Raw genomic sequence first — 18,567 nt, 5'->3', positions numbered from 1 at the left:
AGATTCAGTGCCATCCCTATCAAGATCCCAACCGATTTTTTTTTTGGGGGGGGGTGGAAATTTACAAGCTGAATGGAAGTTCAATTGGAAATGCAAGGGCCAAGAATATCCAAGACAATCTTGAAAAAGAGTGAAGTTGGAAAATATAAACATCCTAATTTCAAAACTTACTACAAAGCTACAGTAATCAAGACAACGTGGCCCTGATATAAGGCTAGACACATAGATTAATAGAATAGAATAGAGTCTAGAAATAAACTCTCACATTTATGGTCAGCTGATTTTTGACAAGGGTGCCAAAACAATTCATTGAGGGAAATAGTCTTTTCAACAGATCGTTCTGGGACAATTAGATATCCACATACAAAGGAATGAATTTGGCCCCCCTATTTCATACTGAATACAAAATTAATTCAAGATGGATCATAGACCTAAATGTAAGAATTAAAATTGTAAAACTTTAAGAAGAAAACATAGGTGTAAATCTTCATGACCTTTGGATTAGGCAATAATTTCTTAGATATGATACAAAGCTCAAGGGGCAAAAAAAAAAAAAACAGATAAGTTAGACTTCATCAAAGTTATAAACTTTTGTGATTCAAGGAGTCCATTAAGAAAATGAAAAGACAACTCACAGAATTTGAGAATATATTTGCAGATCAAATATCTGATAAGGGACTTATACTGGAATATATAAAGAACTCATAGCTGAATAATAAAAACATAACCCAATTAAAATGTGAATAGACATTTCTCCAAAGATATGCAAATGGTGAATAAGCACAGGAAAAGATGTTCAACATCAATCATCATTATCTAAACATAAATCAAAACTACAATCGGATACCGTTTCACACCCTCTAGGATGACTGTAATGAAAAAGACAGACATTAGGTGTTGGCGAGTATGTGGAGAAATAGGAACCCTCATGCATTGCTTGTGGGAATGTAAAATGGTGCAGCCAATTTGCAAAATAGTTTGGCAGTTCCTCAAAATGTTAAACATAGAGTTACCATGTAAGCCAGCCATTCAACTCTTGGGTATGTACCCAAGAGAACTGAAACATTCACACAAAAATTTGTACATCCATGTTCATAGTGGCAGTATTCATAATAGCTAAAAAATGTAAACAACACTAATGTCCATCAACTGATGAATACATAGATAAAATGTGGTATAATATATTCATAAAGTGGAATAATATCCATAAGCTGAAATGTTGCAATGTTTCATGCTACAATATGGATGAACCTTGAATACATTATGCTAAGTGATAGAAGACAGACACAAAGACCACAATATCGCATGGTTCCGTTTATATGAAATTCCCAGAATAAGCAAATCTATAGAGACAGAAAGTAATTTAGTGGTTGATAGGGCCTGGGTGGAGGGGCAAGTGGGGGATGACTGCTAATTGGTATAGGGTTTCTTTTGGGAATGATAAAAGTTTTTGGAATTAGATAATGGTGATAGTGGCACAGCTTTGTGACTATACCAAAACACACTGAACTGTATATTGTAAAAGGGTGAATTTTATGGTATGTGAATTATATTTCCATTTTAAAAGTTGAGTGCCTTGTTGGCATGGAACTCTAAATGACTATTTTCTTCTTCATTGAATGGGTAGAAATGGGCTCTCTGAAGAGATTCATTGCCTCTCTAGTAGTACGGTAATTCTTGATTTAGCCCATTCAGTAATCTTAAATAATCATTCATTCTCTTCATCAGGATTTTTGTTTCATTTCCTTCTGGGCCCATGATAGATATTTGTTTCTCCATGTGCCTGAATTAAGTGTAGCCATGTGACTATTTTTTTTGTCAATGAAATGTGAACAAAATGATGTGTGTCATTTCTAGGGGGCAGCCGTTAGAGTTAGTACACTCTTTGCCAACTTCCTGTCCCTGGATGGTGGAGCATTTATTAGTGTATGTCCCTCTGTTAGGACAGTGTGGAGCTAAGCCTTTTGCCAACCCACAACTATTCATTTGTGTTTAAATGGGAAATAAACCATTGTTCTTGTAAGCACTGAGATTTGGGAGTTGCTGCTTACTACAGTACAATGTAGTCTTTTATGACTAATGTACCAAGTTAATTTACTCTTAACTTTTACACTTTCTCTTATTCCAGTCTGCTATCAAAACTGCTTTAAAAATCTGCTTATGAGGTTATGGAGTGTGCCATAGATACTAATCAGTGAGACTTTCCAGATCATTTTTGACTAGCTGCTGCCAGCCATTAGGAGTTTTGGACTGCAAGATGCTAGTTTATTGAATTTTACTGTATTGACATGTATAAATATGCACCAAAAGTGTTGGAATTACTTAGAATGAGAAGATTGTTATATTTTGAAAATTATTTTAGAGAAAGAAGAAATTGGGACCTTCAAGGACGGATACTTTAAATATATATATATATTTATATAGACTTCACACACACAAATATATATATATTTGACACACTGCGTGGCTTGTGGGATCTTTGTTCCCCGACCAGGGATGGAACCCAGGGCCCTGGCAGGGAGAGTGCCGAGTCTTAACCACTCTAATTGCCATGGCTAGGACTTCCAAAACTATGTTGAATAATAGTGGGGAGAGTGGACATCCTTGTCTTGTTCCTGATCTTATAGGAAATGCTTTCAGTTTTTCACCATTGAGAATGATGTTTGCTGTGGGTTTGTCGTATATGGCCTTCATTATGTTGAGGTAGGTTCCCTCTGTGCCCACTTTCTGAAGAGTTTTTATCATAAATGGGTGTTGAATTTTGTCAAAAGCTTTTTCTGCATCTATTGAGATGATCATATGGTTTTTATTCTTCAATTTGTTAATATGGTGTATCACATTGATTGATTCACGTACATTGAAGAATCCTTGCAAACCTGGGATAAACCTCACTTGATCATGATGTGTGATCCTTTTAATGTGTTCTTGGATTCTGTTTGCTAGTATTTTGTTGAGGATTTTTGCATCTCTATTCATCAGTGATATTGGTCTGTGATTTGCTTTTTTTGTAGTATCTTTGTCTGGTTTTGGTATCAGGGTGATTGTGGCCTCATAGAATGAGTTAGGGAGTGTTCCTTCCTCTGCAATTTTTTGGAAGAGTTTGAGAAGGATGGGTATTAGCTCTTCTCTAAATGTTTGATAGAATTCACCTGTGAAGCCATCTGGTCCTGGGCTTTCGTTTGTTGGAAGATTTTTAATCACAGTTTCAATTTCATTACTTGTGATTGGTCTGCTCATATATTCTGTTTCTTCCTGGTTCAGTCTTGGAAGGTTATACCTTTCTAAGAATTTGTCCATTTCTTCCAGGTTGTCCATTTTATTGGCATAGAGTTGCTTGTAGTAGTCTCTTAGGATGCTTTGTATTTCTGCGGTGTCCGTTGTAACTTCTCCTTTTTCATTTCTAATTTTATTGATTTGAGTCCTCTTCCTCTTTTTCTTCTCATTAGTTCTTTGAAAATATTTTAAATAACTGCTTTGATGTCTTTGCTAGATGCAGTATCTGGGAACCATGAAAGACTATTGCCTGCTTATCTCTTTTCTTATTATGAGTCACATTTTCCTATTTCTTTTCATGTTTCATAAGTTTTTTGAAAATTGGACAACATAGGGACTTCCCTGGTGGTGCAGTGGTTAAGAATCGCCTGCCGATGCAGGGGACACGGTTCAACCCCTGGTCTGTGAAGATCCCACATGCCGCAGAGCAACTAAGCCTGTGTGCCACAACTACTGAGCCTGCGCTCTAGGGCCCGCAAGCCACAACTACTGAAGCCCACGCGCCTAGAGCCCATGCTCCACACCAAGAGAAGCCACTGCAATGAGAAGCTTGCACACCGCAATGAAGAGTAGCCCCTGCTCACCGCAACTAGAGAAAGCCTGCACAGCAACGAAGACCCAACACAGTCATAAATAAATAAATAAAATTAATTACAAAAAAAGAAAATTGGATAATATAGATAACATATTGTAGCAGCTGTGGATTCTGATTGCATCCTTTCTACCGCTAAAGCTTCTCATTGCTAATTTCTGTTTAGTAACTTGCCTAGAGTAAATCTGTGAAATATGTTTGTCCTGTGGTATGTGTAAGCAAATGTCTTTGCTCAGTTTATTATTATTGTTGTTGTTTTACTTTTAAGGCTGGTTTCTGGTGTCACCCCTTATATCAGCCAATCATTGGTGAGAAATTGTGCTCAAAGACAGAGAGCCAGTAAGGCTTTTCCCTTCTGCTGACAGATCTGTGTATAGATTGGGTAGTGCATTCGAAATTCAAATCATTTTCAAGTTTGTCCCAGTCTTAATGTTCCACTGAGACTTCTTGTATCTCCATCCTGGAATGTGTGGATAGTTTGGGATTTCTCCAATCTCTGTTACACATGCGTGTAGTCTCTGTTTATTTAGGAGTACATGGAGAGTTTATCAAGTTCATCTGTGTCTGTCTCTCTTCTAAGGTCTCTCTGTTACACACCCTACTGATCTGACAGTCTGCTTGTTTGTTGTCCTAACTGGGACTTCAACCTCCACACACTTGGATAGTTTCAGAATTTTTCCTTTCACTTCTGGGATAGGTTTTCTGCTTTCCACTCTGAATCAGCTGAGTCCTGCGCTGCTAGTTTTCATGGCCTGTTCCACCTTTGTAGAAGCAGTACACTGACTTAACTTGTGGGGGAGGAAGAGTAATGCGAGCAGGCCCAGGAAAGAGTGCCAGACTTCTGATGCTCATATGCAGGTTCAGTAGATTTTCCTGAGAAAATATTTCTCCATTTATTGTATGCCTTTAGTCAGTTTCCAGTCATTTGAGATGATTGCTTTTGACAGTTTTTTTTTTTTTTTTTTCCCCAACTGTATATTTGACTTTGCAGGGAGGATTTGCCAAAGTCCTCACTCCATCATCCTGGAAGCATCCTTTGCTTCCTTTTGGTGTTTTTTGAAATGTTTATGTGGTTTTTCATATAAAGACAAACAAAAATATTGCATAAAAAGTGTATGATTTTAAAGTCCATTTTAATTTTATTTTCTAAGATACTACAATTCAGTTCATTTAATGATGATCATAATTAAACAGAAAATTAATTTTTTTATTTTTGCAGATTTCAAGTTCTGCTTATAAAGACAGGAATGAGGAGTATAAAAGACAGTTCACACATCTACCTGATACAGAGAAGCTGATAGCAGGTAAAAAACCAGGAAGTTACAAAAAATCCTTTTACTACCACATCAAAGTAGAGCTGATGAGTAACAATATTTGTAGAAAATTTAAGCTTTTATGTTCCATAGAAACTATTTTTTGAGATAAGCAGCGTCTTATCATCTGTAATTAGACAATGTAAAACTAAGTTGTAATTCAGGGCGGAGTGATTTCTGCGGTATTAAGTACAATCGACCCTTGAACATTGAAGGAGTTAGGAGCACTGACTCTGCAGAGTCAAAAATCCACGTATAACTTATAGTCAGCCCTTCATATCTGCTGTCCCTCTGTGTCTGTGGTTCTGCATCCATAGATTCGACCAACCACAGATCTTGTAGTACTGTAGTATTTACTATTTTTAAAAATCTGCATATAAGTCCAGCCACACAGTTCAAACCCATGTTATTCAAGGGTCAATTATACTGCTAAAAAATAGACCTAAGAGGAAATGATTTGTCAGTTTCTTCTAGTGCTTGTTTCATATGGTTTTGTAGGGAAAGTTTAAATTTGATGTTCAGTATATATTACTGTTCCTCAGAAAAAAGTGCTCCTTAGCAGATAATAGAGCAATTTTATAAAATCTTTTAGGGCTTTATCATTATTCATATAGTCTTTCAGGTAGAATTTTTTTGAAATAGGCCTTAAGAGGAAAATTTTAGTCACAGAACTTACAAAAGTGCTTTATTTTTGCTATAAGTATAATATAGACTCTTTACCATCAAAATACTATGGTTTGAAGTTGGCTTTAGTTTTAGTACATATTTCATTTAAACCATTTATTCATGGGAATTTCTCAGATTTCTGGTGCTGTTGGTTAATATTCAATTCAATGTAACTGAATTTCTAGAGAGTTCAGTTTAGTTCTTTAAATATCAAAGAAATGAATCAAAATTTTTAAAAAGATTGGAATGTAATATAGTCTCACGATAATAGAGTGTATGGTAAAAAAGTGAAAGATCATTTCACCCAAGACCACTCTGACCTTCTTCCTGGGTGATAACCACTTTTAGCAATTTCTTATGTATATTTCCAGAAATTTTCTGTATGTATATCAAGAGGAATATAAGAGAACTTAAATGGGAGCACACTGTGCTTACTGTTTTCAGTCTTGTTTAGAGCTCTATTAGCGCTACTTATGGATCCACTTCATTCTTTTAATGGCTGCCTAGCAGTCAATTGAATGAATTTTGTACCATAATTTGTTTAATAAATCCCCTACTGATGGACATTTTGATTGCTTCCTGTCTTTTGCTATTACCACTAATGCTACATTGAACCTTCATGTTCATTTGTTTTGGCACGTATGTGCCACATGTACTGTAGGTTAAATTCCTTGAAGTGGAATTGTGACTAAAAGGTAATGAGCATTTAAAAGGTTTATACTGTTGCCAAGTTATCCTCCAAAAAGGCTACACCAATATTCATTCTCATCAACAGTGTATGTAAGTATCTGTTGTGGCACACCTCAGGAACTTTGCTTTAGCAAAATTTGGTAGATAGAAATTGTATTTAAATATGCATTTCTTTAATTATGAGGGAGGTTAAACATCTATAAATCATTTATATTTTTCTGTGAACCTTTCTTTTCATAAACTTTGCCCATTTTTCTAGCAGTTATTTGTCTTTTTCTTGTAATAGCTTGTTAGATATTAAAAAAAATTAGATATTTTTAGGGCTTCCCTGGTGGCGCAGTGGTTAAGAGTCCACCTGCCGATGCAGGGAACACGGGTTCGTGCCCCGGTCATGGCCATTGAGCCTGCGCATCCGGAGCCTGTGCTCCACAACGGGAGAGGCCACAACAGTGAGAGGCCCACATACAGGAAAAAAAAAAAAAAAAAAGATATTTTTCACATGTTGTTGCAAATGTGTCTTGCCAGTTTTGTCACTTGAAATCAAATACTTTTCATGGAAACCGTTATAAAATATTTTGTACTCATCACTGCTTTCTTGAAAGAAATTAATCTGATAATACAGTGATATATACTCACTATAAAGCATTAAAGCCATACAGAAATGTATAAAGAAAAAATTGAAAATCATTGGTGATCCTACTACCTATATGTAATTTTGCTTAATATTTTGTAGATATCTTTCAGTATGTATATTTGCTTTTAAAAATTTACATTTTTTGTGTTTTTCCTCACTCACTGCTATAATAAACTTGTTCATTGTATAAAATTTGGAAAATACACGTATTTACAAAGTAGAAATCTAAAACCACCTATAATTGTACTATCTGGAAATAATGTCAATGACACACATATCTATACAAATTAAAATATCGAATTGGTATCATTCTGTATAAATCGCTTTAAGTTCTTTGATTTAACCACATATTGGATCACTGTCTTCTGAAACAGAGAATCTTAAATTTAATTTAAACTTTTATTTTAAAAAACAACTCATTGTCATTTCAAATCCACAATATTATAGGCTAGTTCAATAAATATTTATTAGTACTCAGTATGTGCCACACACCATACTGTTTCTGAAGAACTTGGAGTGTGGTGGGAGAGCAAACACATATAAACAAATCACTATGATTCAGGGTGATATGAACAGTTTTAGCAAGGTACAGAAGTGGTACAAAGGAAGACATAACATGTTGGAGGAAGGCAAGTATTTTAATTTTGGGCATGTTGAGGTTGAGTTGCCAAGACAACTAAAAAAATAAAAAATATATATACATATATATGTATATATGTAATATAAATATTATCTGGAAATAAAGATTTAGTGTACACCACAGTAACCTTCTAACTTGTCTCTCCCCTATTCTTATGTGCCTTCAATCTATTCAATACTGTAGCTATGGTGGTTTTTCTAAGATGCAAATCTGATCAGATTAAAACCCTTCATGGATAGTATTCCAATGACCTTAGAATAAAGCTTGACTGCCTGACTTACGTGGCCTTTCATATATGTTAAATATCCTCTCATCCCTCATCCTCTCATCCATGTTTTGCTGAAGGAAGCACTGTGAAAGACTGCATTCCTTTGCTCTATTTTTAGTGTTTGCTTAGAAATTTACCACAAGCAAATTGAAATATTTTAAGGTTCATAACCTCAATAACTTTTTCCTAAAATTGCTAATCACTTTATATAGTTTTAAAATTTATCAATTAAACTAAATCTCTTCACAGCAGCTCTTTATATCTTATATTATTAATAATTTAGCAATGCTATTTACTTTAGTCACAGAGACAGGTCTTAATCTTAGAGGCATGGTATTAACTTGCTTGTAGACAGTGGCATTTATCAGAGCACTCTTGATTTTGCTGGATTATAGTGCTGAGGTAGAGAGGATCAAACGTGAAACTAAACTTAAAATGTATACAATTTTTAGAGTCATCCTTGCTCCCTCCCTCACCCTCATCCAACATCTAATTAGTTACCAATTCCCCATCAGTACTACCCCTTAAATATCTCTGAATCTAACTACTTCTTTCTCTAGTACTGTCATCTTTTGGTCTGAGCCACCATCAATTCCCCCCTGGATTTCCAACTGATTTATCTGAATCCATACTCACAGTGTGAATAAAGTGGTCTTTAATAACATACATCTGATCATGTCCTCCCACTTAAAACTCATCGATGGCTTTTCATAAAATCCACACTATGCCATGGTCTGTGAGGCCTTACATGAGCTAGCTTCTCCAGCTTCTCTAGCAAGAGATCTATCTTTGTATAGTTGCTCAAAGATGTTGTTTCTTTCTACCACAGGGCCTTTGCACACGCTGTTCCCTCATGTTCCTGCTGACCCTTTGTTGATCTTCAGATCTCAGTTTATAGATTACTTTTTCTGGAGAACTTTTCCATGTATACTCTCCTTGCCCACTCCCCCATACCTGTATACCCTTTGCTATATGCTCTCAGCTTTCTCCACACTTTGGTCATTATACTTATTTTTCTATTTGTTTATTGTATGCCTTCCCCTCTAGACAGTGTTCCATGAGGGAAAGGTCCATTTCTGGTAACCCTAGCGACTAGCAAAATATCTGGTGTATAGTGCCCAAAGTATAGGAATAAGTGAATGAATGAATGAATGAACTAATGAACAAAGTGATGACTTTCCATGTGTTCAAGTAGTATAAGATTTATGAAGTTGCCACATTTTTTTGTTACTAACCTGTTCCTTATTATTATTATTTTTTAATGTAGATTATGCTTGTGCTCTTCAGAGGGACATTTTGCTTCAGGGACGACTATACCTTTCAGAAAACTGGCTATGTTTCTATAGCAACATCTTCAGATGGGAAACTACAGTAAGATGTATTTTCATTTGATTTGCTGATACAAATAGTTGCATAGATAGAAATGTATACAGTCCTTCTGAAAACAATGTACTTTAGATTTCAAAGTAGGTTACATGTATTTATCTATACTTGTATACATCTAAATATATTTATGTGTAGTATAAGTGTGTAATATATTTTTCTTAATACATTGAACTCCATTTGTGTATATTTAATGTAGTTGGGAAGAGAGATTTCAGGTTGAAAAAAGCTTGAACATACCTCCTTTTGGCTGCCAAAAGCATGTCTTATGTGACAGACTGTCTGAATTTTTTGTGTGTATTTGTGTGTCTTTGTGTGTGTTAATGTGGAACATAAATACCCATGTGTCTTTTCACACTTTATCCTAATATTAGGTATAGGAGCTGATGGAGGAAATTACTGAAGGGAAGAATATCTGTTCACCGTTTTTATCTCAGAGAATGCGGGCATGTGCTTATTAACTCCTTTAGGTTTTTCACCTGAATATTCTGGACTAGATTGATGTAATACTTGGTATTTTGTGTTGTGTATGTTTCTGAGAAATTCGTTTTGCAATTTTTTTATCCTTTTTTTTTGTGTTTAGATTTCTATTGCTTTAAAGAACATAACCTTTATGACCAAGGAGAAGACCGCTCGACTCATCCCAAATGCTATCCAGATCTTTACAGAGGGTGAAAAGGTGAAAAACTTTTCTACCTTTGCCTTGTAACATAATGTGGAGAAAATCTGCCTCATACTGATCATCAATGTTGGGAATGTAAGCAATTCTTCTTGAAGTTAGGAATATTTAATAGTATTTAATACTAGATTTCTGTATACTTAAATACTTATTGGTGACTAACTTTAAATGACTGCTAAAATTTTTTGTAGTTTATAGTTTACAGAGAAATTTCTCCCATATTTTTCATTTCTTCATTATAAGAGGTAGGTAGGATAAGCCTTAGCAAATATCCTTATTATTTCTAAATACCCTATAATTCCATGATCGTTGTTTGGTCAATAATACCTGCACAATAGCGACTAATAAAAACCAGAGTGAACAGAGATTTGGTAGCATACAAATAAACACATAATCACTACAATCTTTTTTAGAATGGGGATTTTCTTTAATTGCCATCATTTTTATTATCTACCTACAATATCCATCATTTCTTGGTATGAAGAATCTTTTTCTACCCACCTGGAAAATTGATACGGGCTCTGTATGTGACATAAGAGGCATAATGCTGAGAAAGAAAAAGAAATAAGGAAGGAAGGAAGGAAAAAAGGAAAGTATGGAAGGGAATGAAGGAGAAGAAGAAGGAAGAAAGGAAGGAAAGGAGGAAGGAAGGAAGGAAATGAAAGAGAGAAGAGGAAAGAGAGCAGGGGAGAGGGGAGAGAAACACGATCATGAGATTGAATCATTATGATGATACTTTTTAATCTTGTAAAGTTTCTTTCACGTGCGCTTTCAGTTTTCTTTTTAAACAATCTCATCCCTACAGAACACTGCCAGGTACAGTACAAAGAACTTTTCCCCTCTGAACTATTTGAGAATAAGTTGTCACTCTGAAGACTTATCACTCCAGACATGATCCCAGATAGTTTATCATGTATTTCTTTTTTTTTTAAAACATTTTTACAGTTTAATTTCAAAGAAAAATCTCAATTTATATTTATTAGCAAACATATTTCAGCTAGGGAGTTTTTCATCCCCCAAAAAGATGGCAGTTGGAAATGAACCTAATATGTGTTTAAAGAAAATGTAGCATGTATTTCTAACAAAGACATTCTCCTGCATAACCACAACATGACCATCAAATTCAAGAAATTAACATTGATCATTATCACTGCTCAGTTCTCAAACCCGCTTCGGTTTCCTCAATTATCCCAATAAAATCCTTTATAGCAAATAGGCCCAGTTCAGAAATACGTATTACATTTAGCTGTCATGCTCTTTAATTTCCTTATTCTGGACTAGTCCCTTAGTCTTGCCTTAACTTTTGTGCCCTTGATGCTTCTAAAGATTATAGGTGAGTTATTTTGTAGGATATCCCTCAATTGTGTTTGTCTGATATTTTCTTATGATTAAGTTTAAGTTATACAATTTTGACAGAAATAACACAGAAGTGATACTCTCTTCTTTCCATTGCATCCTATCAAGTAGTGCATGATTTAATTTCTACCATTACTGGTGATATTCACTTTGATCACTTGAATAAGGTGGTGTCTGCCAGATTTTACTGTAAAGTTAGTCTGTGTTCCTTTGTAATAATGTTTTGTGGTCAACTACTTTGAAACTATGTAAATATACTATGCCTCATAAAATGTATTCATTTATTTACTTATATCAATATGACCTCATAGCTTCTTATTTTATTCAATGAATTATAATCCATTGCTGTCATTATTTATTTTGATGCTCAAATTGTCCCAAATTTGGCCAGTGGGAGCCCCCTCAAGCTGGCTCCGGTGTCCTTTTGACCATCCTCAGCATTATTTGAGCACTTCCTTGCTTTTTAGCACAAGATGTTACAGGTTTTCTCTGCCTCAGTCCTGGAATCAGCCATTTCTCCAAGAAGTCCTGTTTTCTTTTGGGGGAGACTGATATTTAGAAGCCAGTTTGTTCATTGCTATAGGGTATCACTGTTTGAGCCCTCTAATTGGGCAGAACAAGGGGATATACAATATATATATAAATTACACACCTATATACATAATGCGCACATGTATATTCCCACTTATACATCTACGTTTATCTGTCTATCTATGAATGGTAAATCACCAGTTCACACGAATACCTCTAATTCTAGTCCAACAACACAGAGTTATTTTTACTTTTCCCCTTCTTTTGTTTTTGGCTGCACCATGTGGCATGTGGGATCTTAGTTCCCTGACCGGGATGGAACCCATGCCCCCTGCATTGGGAACGTGGAGTCTCAACCACTGGACTGCCAGGGAAATCCCTTTCCTTTTGTATTTGTAACTCCCTTCCCTGACTGAGAGAAACCAGGCTCCCATTATCCTTAATATATTTACTTTGATCAGTGGACCTGTATGTAACGCATCTTCATCTCCTCTGCCGCCCCTTCCCTACACTTGATTTCTGACACGTAGAATCAGGTTGCTGCCCATCCCACCACCACACTAGGGCTCTCATCCTGAAAAAGCTCTCCTCACCCTGCTTGGGCTCTGATACTCCACACAGGGCAGCCCTTCTACAAGGACAACCTCCTCATTCTTCTCTGGTGCTGACACGCTGCTTTGGGCTACTGCAGCTCCTCCGCCCCTGCCCTTACCTCTAGCGTGGATGCCTTGCTTTCCTCTGTTCCGCTAAACAGCTTTAGGGCCAAACTGTTCAGGAAGGGAACAAGACCTAAAATAAGCTTATTCTTTTTTTTTTTTTTTTTTTTTTGCGGTACGCGGACCTCTCACTGCTGTGGCCTCTCCCGTTGCGGAGCACAGGCTCCGGACGCGCAGGCTCAGCGGCCATGGCTCACGGGCCCAGCCGCTCCGCGGCATGTGGGATCTTCCCGGACCGGGGCACGAACCCGTGTCCCCTGCATCGGCAGGCGGACTCTCAACCACTGCGCCACCAGGGAAGCCCTATTAGTAAATTTTTGAAGTTGGATATCTAACAAGGAATAAAATAAGATGGTAATTTACATGGATTGCCCAGAAAGATGGGAGTGTACGGGAGTTGAGAATGTGGTTTTGGTATATAAGAGTGGATAAAGTTCATAGCAAAGTATTTAGTTTAAGCAGTGGGAATAATAAGCATAACACCATGGTGAAAAAGAGATGGACTAGGAAGGAGATTTTTCTTATCTATATATCTACATACAGGGTTGTAAGATTATTAAAATTTGGTCTAAGAAAAGGAGATAAAGGGTAGTAAATAGTGATCATTAGGTCACAATATTATATGTGTAATTGTGTTTGGAAGAGCTCCTAGATATATCCCCATGATAAAAAGTTTTGCTTTTTGAAGAATATTATATAAACTAGGTTTCAGTTTATTAACTGGAAAAATACTACTTTAAAACCTTTCTATGAAAAATATAAACACCTAAATACTATTTTGTTTGGCATTTTATTTAATAAATCAAAAATGGAACTGAGCTTTCTCATTCCTAAAAATAGCCAGTCAATCATGCAAAGTCACTAACTGGGGGATCAGAAGAGACAGTCCACTGAGAGACTGTATTTAGTGCTGCCACTTGTCATATTTTCTCATAAAAGCCTATTATAAGATACGACTTTGCAAAAATCATTTACATGCAGAGGAAGAGATGGGGCTAAAAGCAAACATGGAATTATAGATTGAAGTATGCTATTTTTCTTATACAACATTGAAAGCAAAGTTTAGTGTTAACATGGGTGTTTTATATCTATCATTAATTGAGATTATGTATTTCTGGATTTTTTTAGAAGACTATGAAAGATGATATAATTTTAAATTAGGATCCTTAAAATAAATCCATCTCTGAAGTCCACTTGCAGTTTTCTCTTATTCTTTGTGTATATTTGGCTCAAACGGCCACCAAATTATATCTCTCTGCAAAGTTCAGGATAAATAAAATTTTAATTTTTTTCATAAGTTTATTTAGATTGATTTTAATAATTAAACTACAATGAATGTAAATAGCTACCCAGTTCAAGCTCCTTTCCCTAGTAAATATTGATAAAGTTATTTTGCTGTAAGGTACAATTTTAAAAGACACCTTGTTCATGCACCAGTTACGTGGTTTTTTTCTATTATAATGAAAAGTTTAACAAAAATTAGTATATAAAGTAGGCAATTGTGACCTACTAGTTTGCTTTGACCATATCAAGTCACAGCAGACTGTCATGACAGATACTTCCCCTTTTTTTTCCACGACATTAAAATTGTCCTATTATTTGTCTTTGCAGTTTTTCTTCACATCTTTTGCTGCCAGGGATAGAAGTTACCTCAGTATCTTTAGGTTGTGGCAGAACGTACTGTTAGACAAGGTAAGTGTTCATACCAGAGGCTGGTGCTTGTTATAATAGCAACCTCCCAGTGTGTACCTAAACAGTGTTTGTGAGTTGAAAGCTCTTTTTTATTTTTCTGTGGTTAATTTTGACTAGACTATTCAAATCCAAGAAGAAACTTGAAGCAAAACAAAATCCATTGTTACAAGTTAAGATGTTAATTGTAATCCCCAGAGTAACCACCAAGAAAATAACTTAATAATAACTTACCATCCAAAATATGGTAAAAGAAACATAAAGGGAATGAAAATGGCACACTAGAAATATCTATTTAACACATAAGAAGGCAGTAATGGAGGAATAGAGGGACAAAAAAGACCTAATAAGATAGCAGACATTCCATTAGCAAGAAGACAAATAGCAAGATAGCAGACATTACATTAAATCGTTAAACATAAGTGGATGAAACTCCTCAAGCAGAAGGCAGAGATAAACATGATCCAACTACATGCTATCTATAAGAGACACATTAGATTTAAAAAATTTTTTTAACATCTTTATTGGAGTATAATTGCCTTACAATGGTGTGTTAGTTTCTGCTTTATAACAAAGTGAATCAGCTATACATACACATATAACCCCATATCTCCCCCCTCTTGCGTCTCCCTCCCACCCTCCCCATCCCACCCCTCTAGGTGGTCACAAAGCACTGAGCTGATCTCCCTGTGCTATGTGGCTGCTTCCCACTAGCTATCTGTTTTACATTTGGTAGTGTATATATGTCCATGCCACTCTCTCACTTCATCCCAGCTTACCCTTCCCCCTCCCCATGTCCTCAAGTCTGTTCTCTACATCTGTATCTTTATTCCTGTCCTGCCCCTAGGTTCTTCATAACCATTTTCTTTTTTTTTTTAGATTCCATATATAGACACATTAGATTTAAAGATAGAAACAGGTGGGAAGTAAAAGGATAGAAAAAGATATACTATGCAAACAATATCCAAAAGAGAGCCGAAGTGACTATAGTAATATCAGACAAAATAAGCTTGAAGACAAAAAATAGTAGAGACAAGGAAGAATATTTTATAATAATAAAAAGGTCAATCCATCTGGAATTCATAATAATTATAGACTTATATGCACCTAATAAGAGAACTCTAAAATATATGGAACAGAAATAAATCACCACATAAACATAAATAAATAAGATACATGGAACAAAAACTGGCAGAACTGAAGAGAAAAATAGGCAATCTAACAATAATAGTTGGGAGATTTCAGTACCCCACTTTAAATGATGTATAGAATAACTAGACAGAATATCAGCAAGGAAGTAGAAGATGAACAGAACTATATAACTAGAACTAAAAGACATCTGTGGAACATTCCACTCAAAACAGAATACACATCCTTCTCAAGTGTACATGGAACATTCTCAGAATAGACCATACACTAGGTCATAAAACAAGCCTTAATAAATTCAAAAGGATTGAAATAATACAAAATGTGTTCTCTGATCACAATGGAATGAAATTAGAATTCAGTAACAGAAGAAAATTTGGGAAATTCACAAAAAAAGTGGGTATTAAGCATAACACGCCTAGAAAGCCAATGGTGAAAGAAGAAATCACAAGGGAAATTAGAAAATACTTTGAGTTAAATGAAAACAAAAACACAACATACCAAGACTTACGAGATACAACTAAAGCAGGGCTTAGGAGGGGAATTTATAACTATAAACACCTATATTTAAAAAGAAGAGTGATCTCAAATCAATAAACTAACTTTCTACCTTAAGAAATTAGAAAAAAAGGGGAAACTAAACTGAAAACGAATAGAAGCAAGGAAATAATAAAGGTTAGAAGAGAAATATATGGGAATTCGCTGGTGGCGCAGTGGTTAAGAATCTGCCTGCCAATGCAGGGGACACGGGTTCGATCCCTGGTTTGGGAAGATCCCACATGCCACAGAGCAACTAAGCCTGTGTCCCACAACTACTGAGCCTGTGCTCTAGAGCCCGCAAACCACAACTACGGAGCCTGTGTGCCACAACTACTGAAGCCTGCGTGCCTAGAGCCTGTGCTTTGCAACAAGAGAAGCCTGCACACCACCAAAAAGAGCAGCCCCTGCTTACCGCAACTAGAGAAAGCCCGCATGCAGCAACAAAGACCCAATGCAACCAAAAATAATAAATAAATAAATTTATTTTAAAAAGAGAAATGTATGAAATAAAGAATAGAAAAATAGTGTTATTCAACAGAACCAAAAGTTCTTTATTTGAAAAGATCAACAAAATTGACAAACCTTTAGCTAGGGTTACCAAGAAAAAATTAAAATTATTACATTCAGAAGTGAAAGTGGTAACATTACTACCAGCCTTATAAAAATAAAGGGTTTATACTATGAACAATTGTATGCCAAAAAATTAGTTAACCTAAATGAAATGGACAAATACCTAGAATGTCACAAACTATTAAAACTGACTCAATCAGAAATAGAAAATCTGAATAGACCTATAACAGGGAAAGAGATTGAATTAGTAATCAAAACTCTACCCGCAGAGAAAAGCTAAGGCCTAGATGGTTTCATTGGTGAATCCTGCCAAATGTTACAGTAGAATTAATACCAATCTTTCAGTCTTTCACAAAGTATTCCAAAAAATTAAATAGGAGGGAACACTTCCCAACTCAGTCTATGAAGCCTGTATTACCTTGATAGCAAAAACAGACAAAGACCATCGCAAGACCAATATTTATGTTCATTGTGTCTATGAATTAGACACAAAAATCCTCAAGAAAATATTAGCAAACCAAAGTCAGCAACATATAAAAAGATTATATGACATGATTTATACAAGGTTGTTCAACATATGAAAATTGATCAATGCAGTACACTATATTAGAATAGAGGACAAAAAACATGATCATCTCAATTAATACAGGAAAAATATTTGACAGAATCCAACATCCTTTCATGATAAAAAATAAAACAGGCTAGGGCTAGCAGGAAATTTCAACAGCCTGATAAAATTCACACCTACATATTTAATGGTGAGAGACTAATGCTTCCACCTTAAGGTCAGGAACAAGGCACGGATGTCCTTTTTTTGCCACTTCTGTTCAACATTGTAGTGAAGGTTCTAGCCAGGGAAATTAGGCAAGAAAAAGAGGTAAAAGACATCCACATTAAAAATGAAGAAATAGAGACAGCAGAAGCAAGAACTACAATCCTGCAGCCTGTGGAACAAAAACCACATTCACAGAAATATAGACAAGATGAAAAGGCAGAGGCTATGTACCAGATGAAGGAACAAGATAAAACCCCAGAAAGACAACTAAATGAAGTGGAGATAGGCAAACTTCCAGAAAAAGAATTCAGAATAATGATAGTGAAGATGATCCAGGACCTCGGAAAAAGAATGGAGGCAAAGATCGAGAAGATGCAAGAAATGTTTAACAAAGACCTAGAAGAATTAAAGAACAAACAGAGATGAACAATACAATAACTGAAATGAAAACTACACTAGAAGGAATCAATAGCTGAATAACTGAGGCAGAAGAACAGATAAATGACCTGGAAGACGGAATGGTGGAATTCACTGCTGCAGAACAGAATAAAGAAAAAAGAATGAAAAGAAATGAAGACAGCCTAAGAGACCACAGGGACAACATTAAATGCAACAACATTCAAATTATAGGGGTCCCGGAAGGAGAAGAGAGAGAGAAAGGACCTGAGGAAATATTTGAAGAGATTATAGTTGAAAACTTCCCTAACATGGGAAAGGAAACAGCCACCCAAGTCCAGGAAGCACAGAGAGTCCCATACAGGATAAATCCAAGGAGAAACACGCCAAGACACATAGTAATCAAATTGGAAAAAATCAAAGACAAAGAAAAATTATTGAAAGCAGCAAGGGAAAAACGACAAATAGCATACAAGGGAACTCCCATGAGGTTAACAGCTGATTTCTCAGCAGAAACTCTACAAGCCAGAAGGGAGTGGCATGATATACTTAAAGTGATGAAAGGGAGGAAGCTACAACCAAGATTACTCTACCTGGCAAGGATCTCATTCAGATTCAATGGAGAAATCAAAAGCTTTACAGAAAAGAAAAGCTAAGAGAATTCAGCACACCAAACAGGCTCTACAATAAATGCTAAAGGAATTTCTCTA

General features: G+C 35.7%; 1 protein-coding gene across 1 annotated transcript in view; it reads left to right on the top strand.

Moving 5' to 3' along the window:
• Positions 1-18,567, top strand: part of GRAMD1C (GRAM domain containing 1C) — an 81,373-nt gene that overhangs the window by 16,116 nt on the left and 46,690 nt on the right. The window contains exons 3-6 of the mRNA XM_065876456.1: positions 5,085-5,169; positions 9,344-9,447; positions 10,043-10,138; positions 14,353-14,433. Coding sequence (XP_065732528.1) covers positions 5,085-5,169; positions 9,344-9,447; positions 10,043-10,138; positions 14,353-14,433 — 366 coding nt within the window. The remainder of the gene's footprint in view (positions 1-5,084; positions 5,170-9,343; positions 9,448-10,042; positions 10,139-14,352; positions 14,434-18,567) is intronic.

This window comes from Phocoena phocoena, chromosome 4 (assembly GCF_963924675.1).
Source record: "Phocoena phocoena chromosome 4, mPhoPho1.1, whole genome shotgun sequence".
Taxonomy (NCBI): Eukaryota; Metazoa; Chordata; class Mammalia; order Artiodactyla; family Phocoenidae; genus Phocoena; species Phocoena phocoena.
The sequence above is the reverse complement of the archived record's forward strand: the minus strand, read 5'-3'. Positions and strand labels throughout refer to the sequence as shown.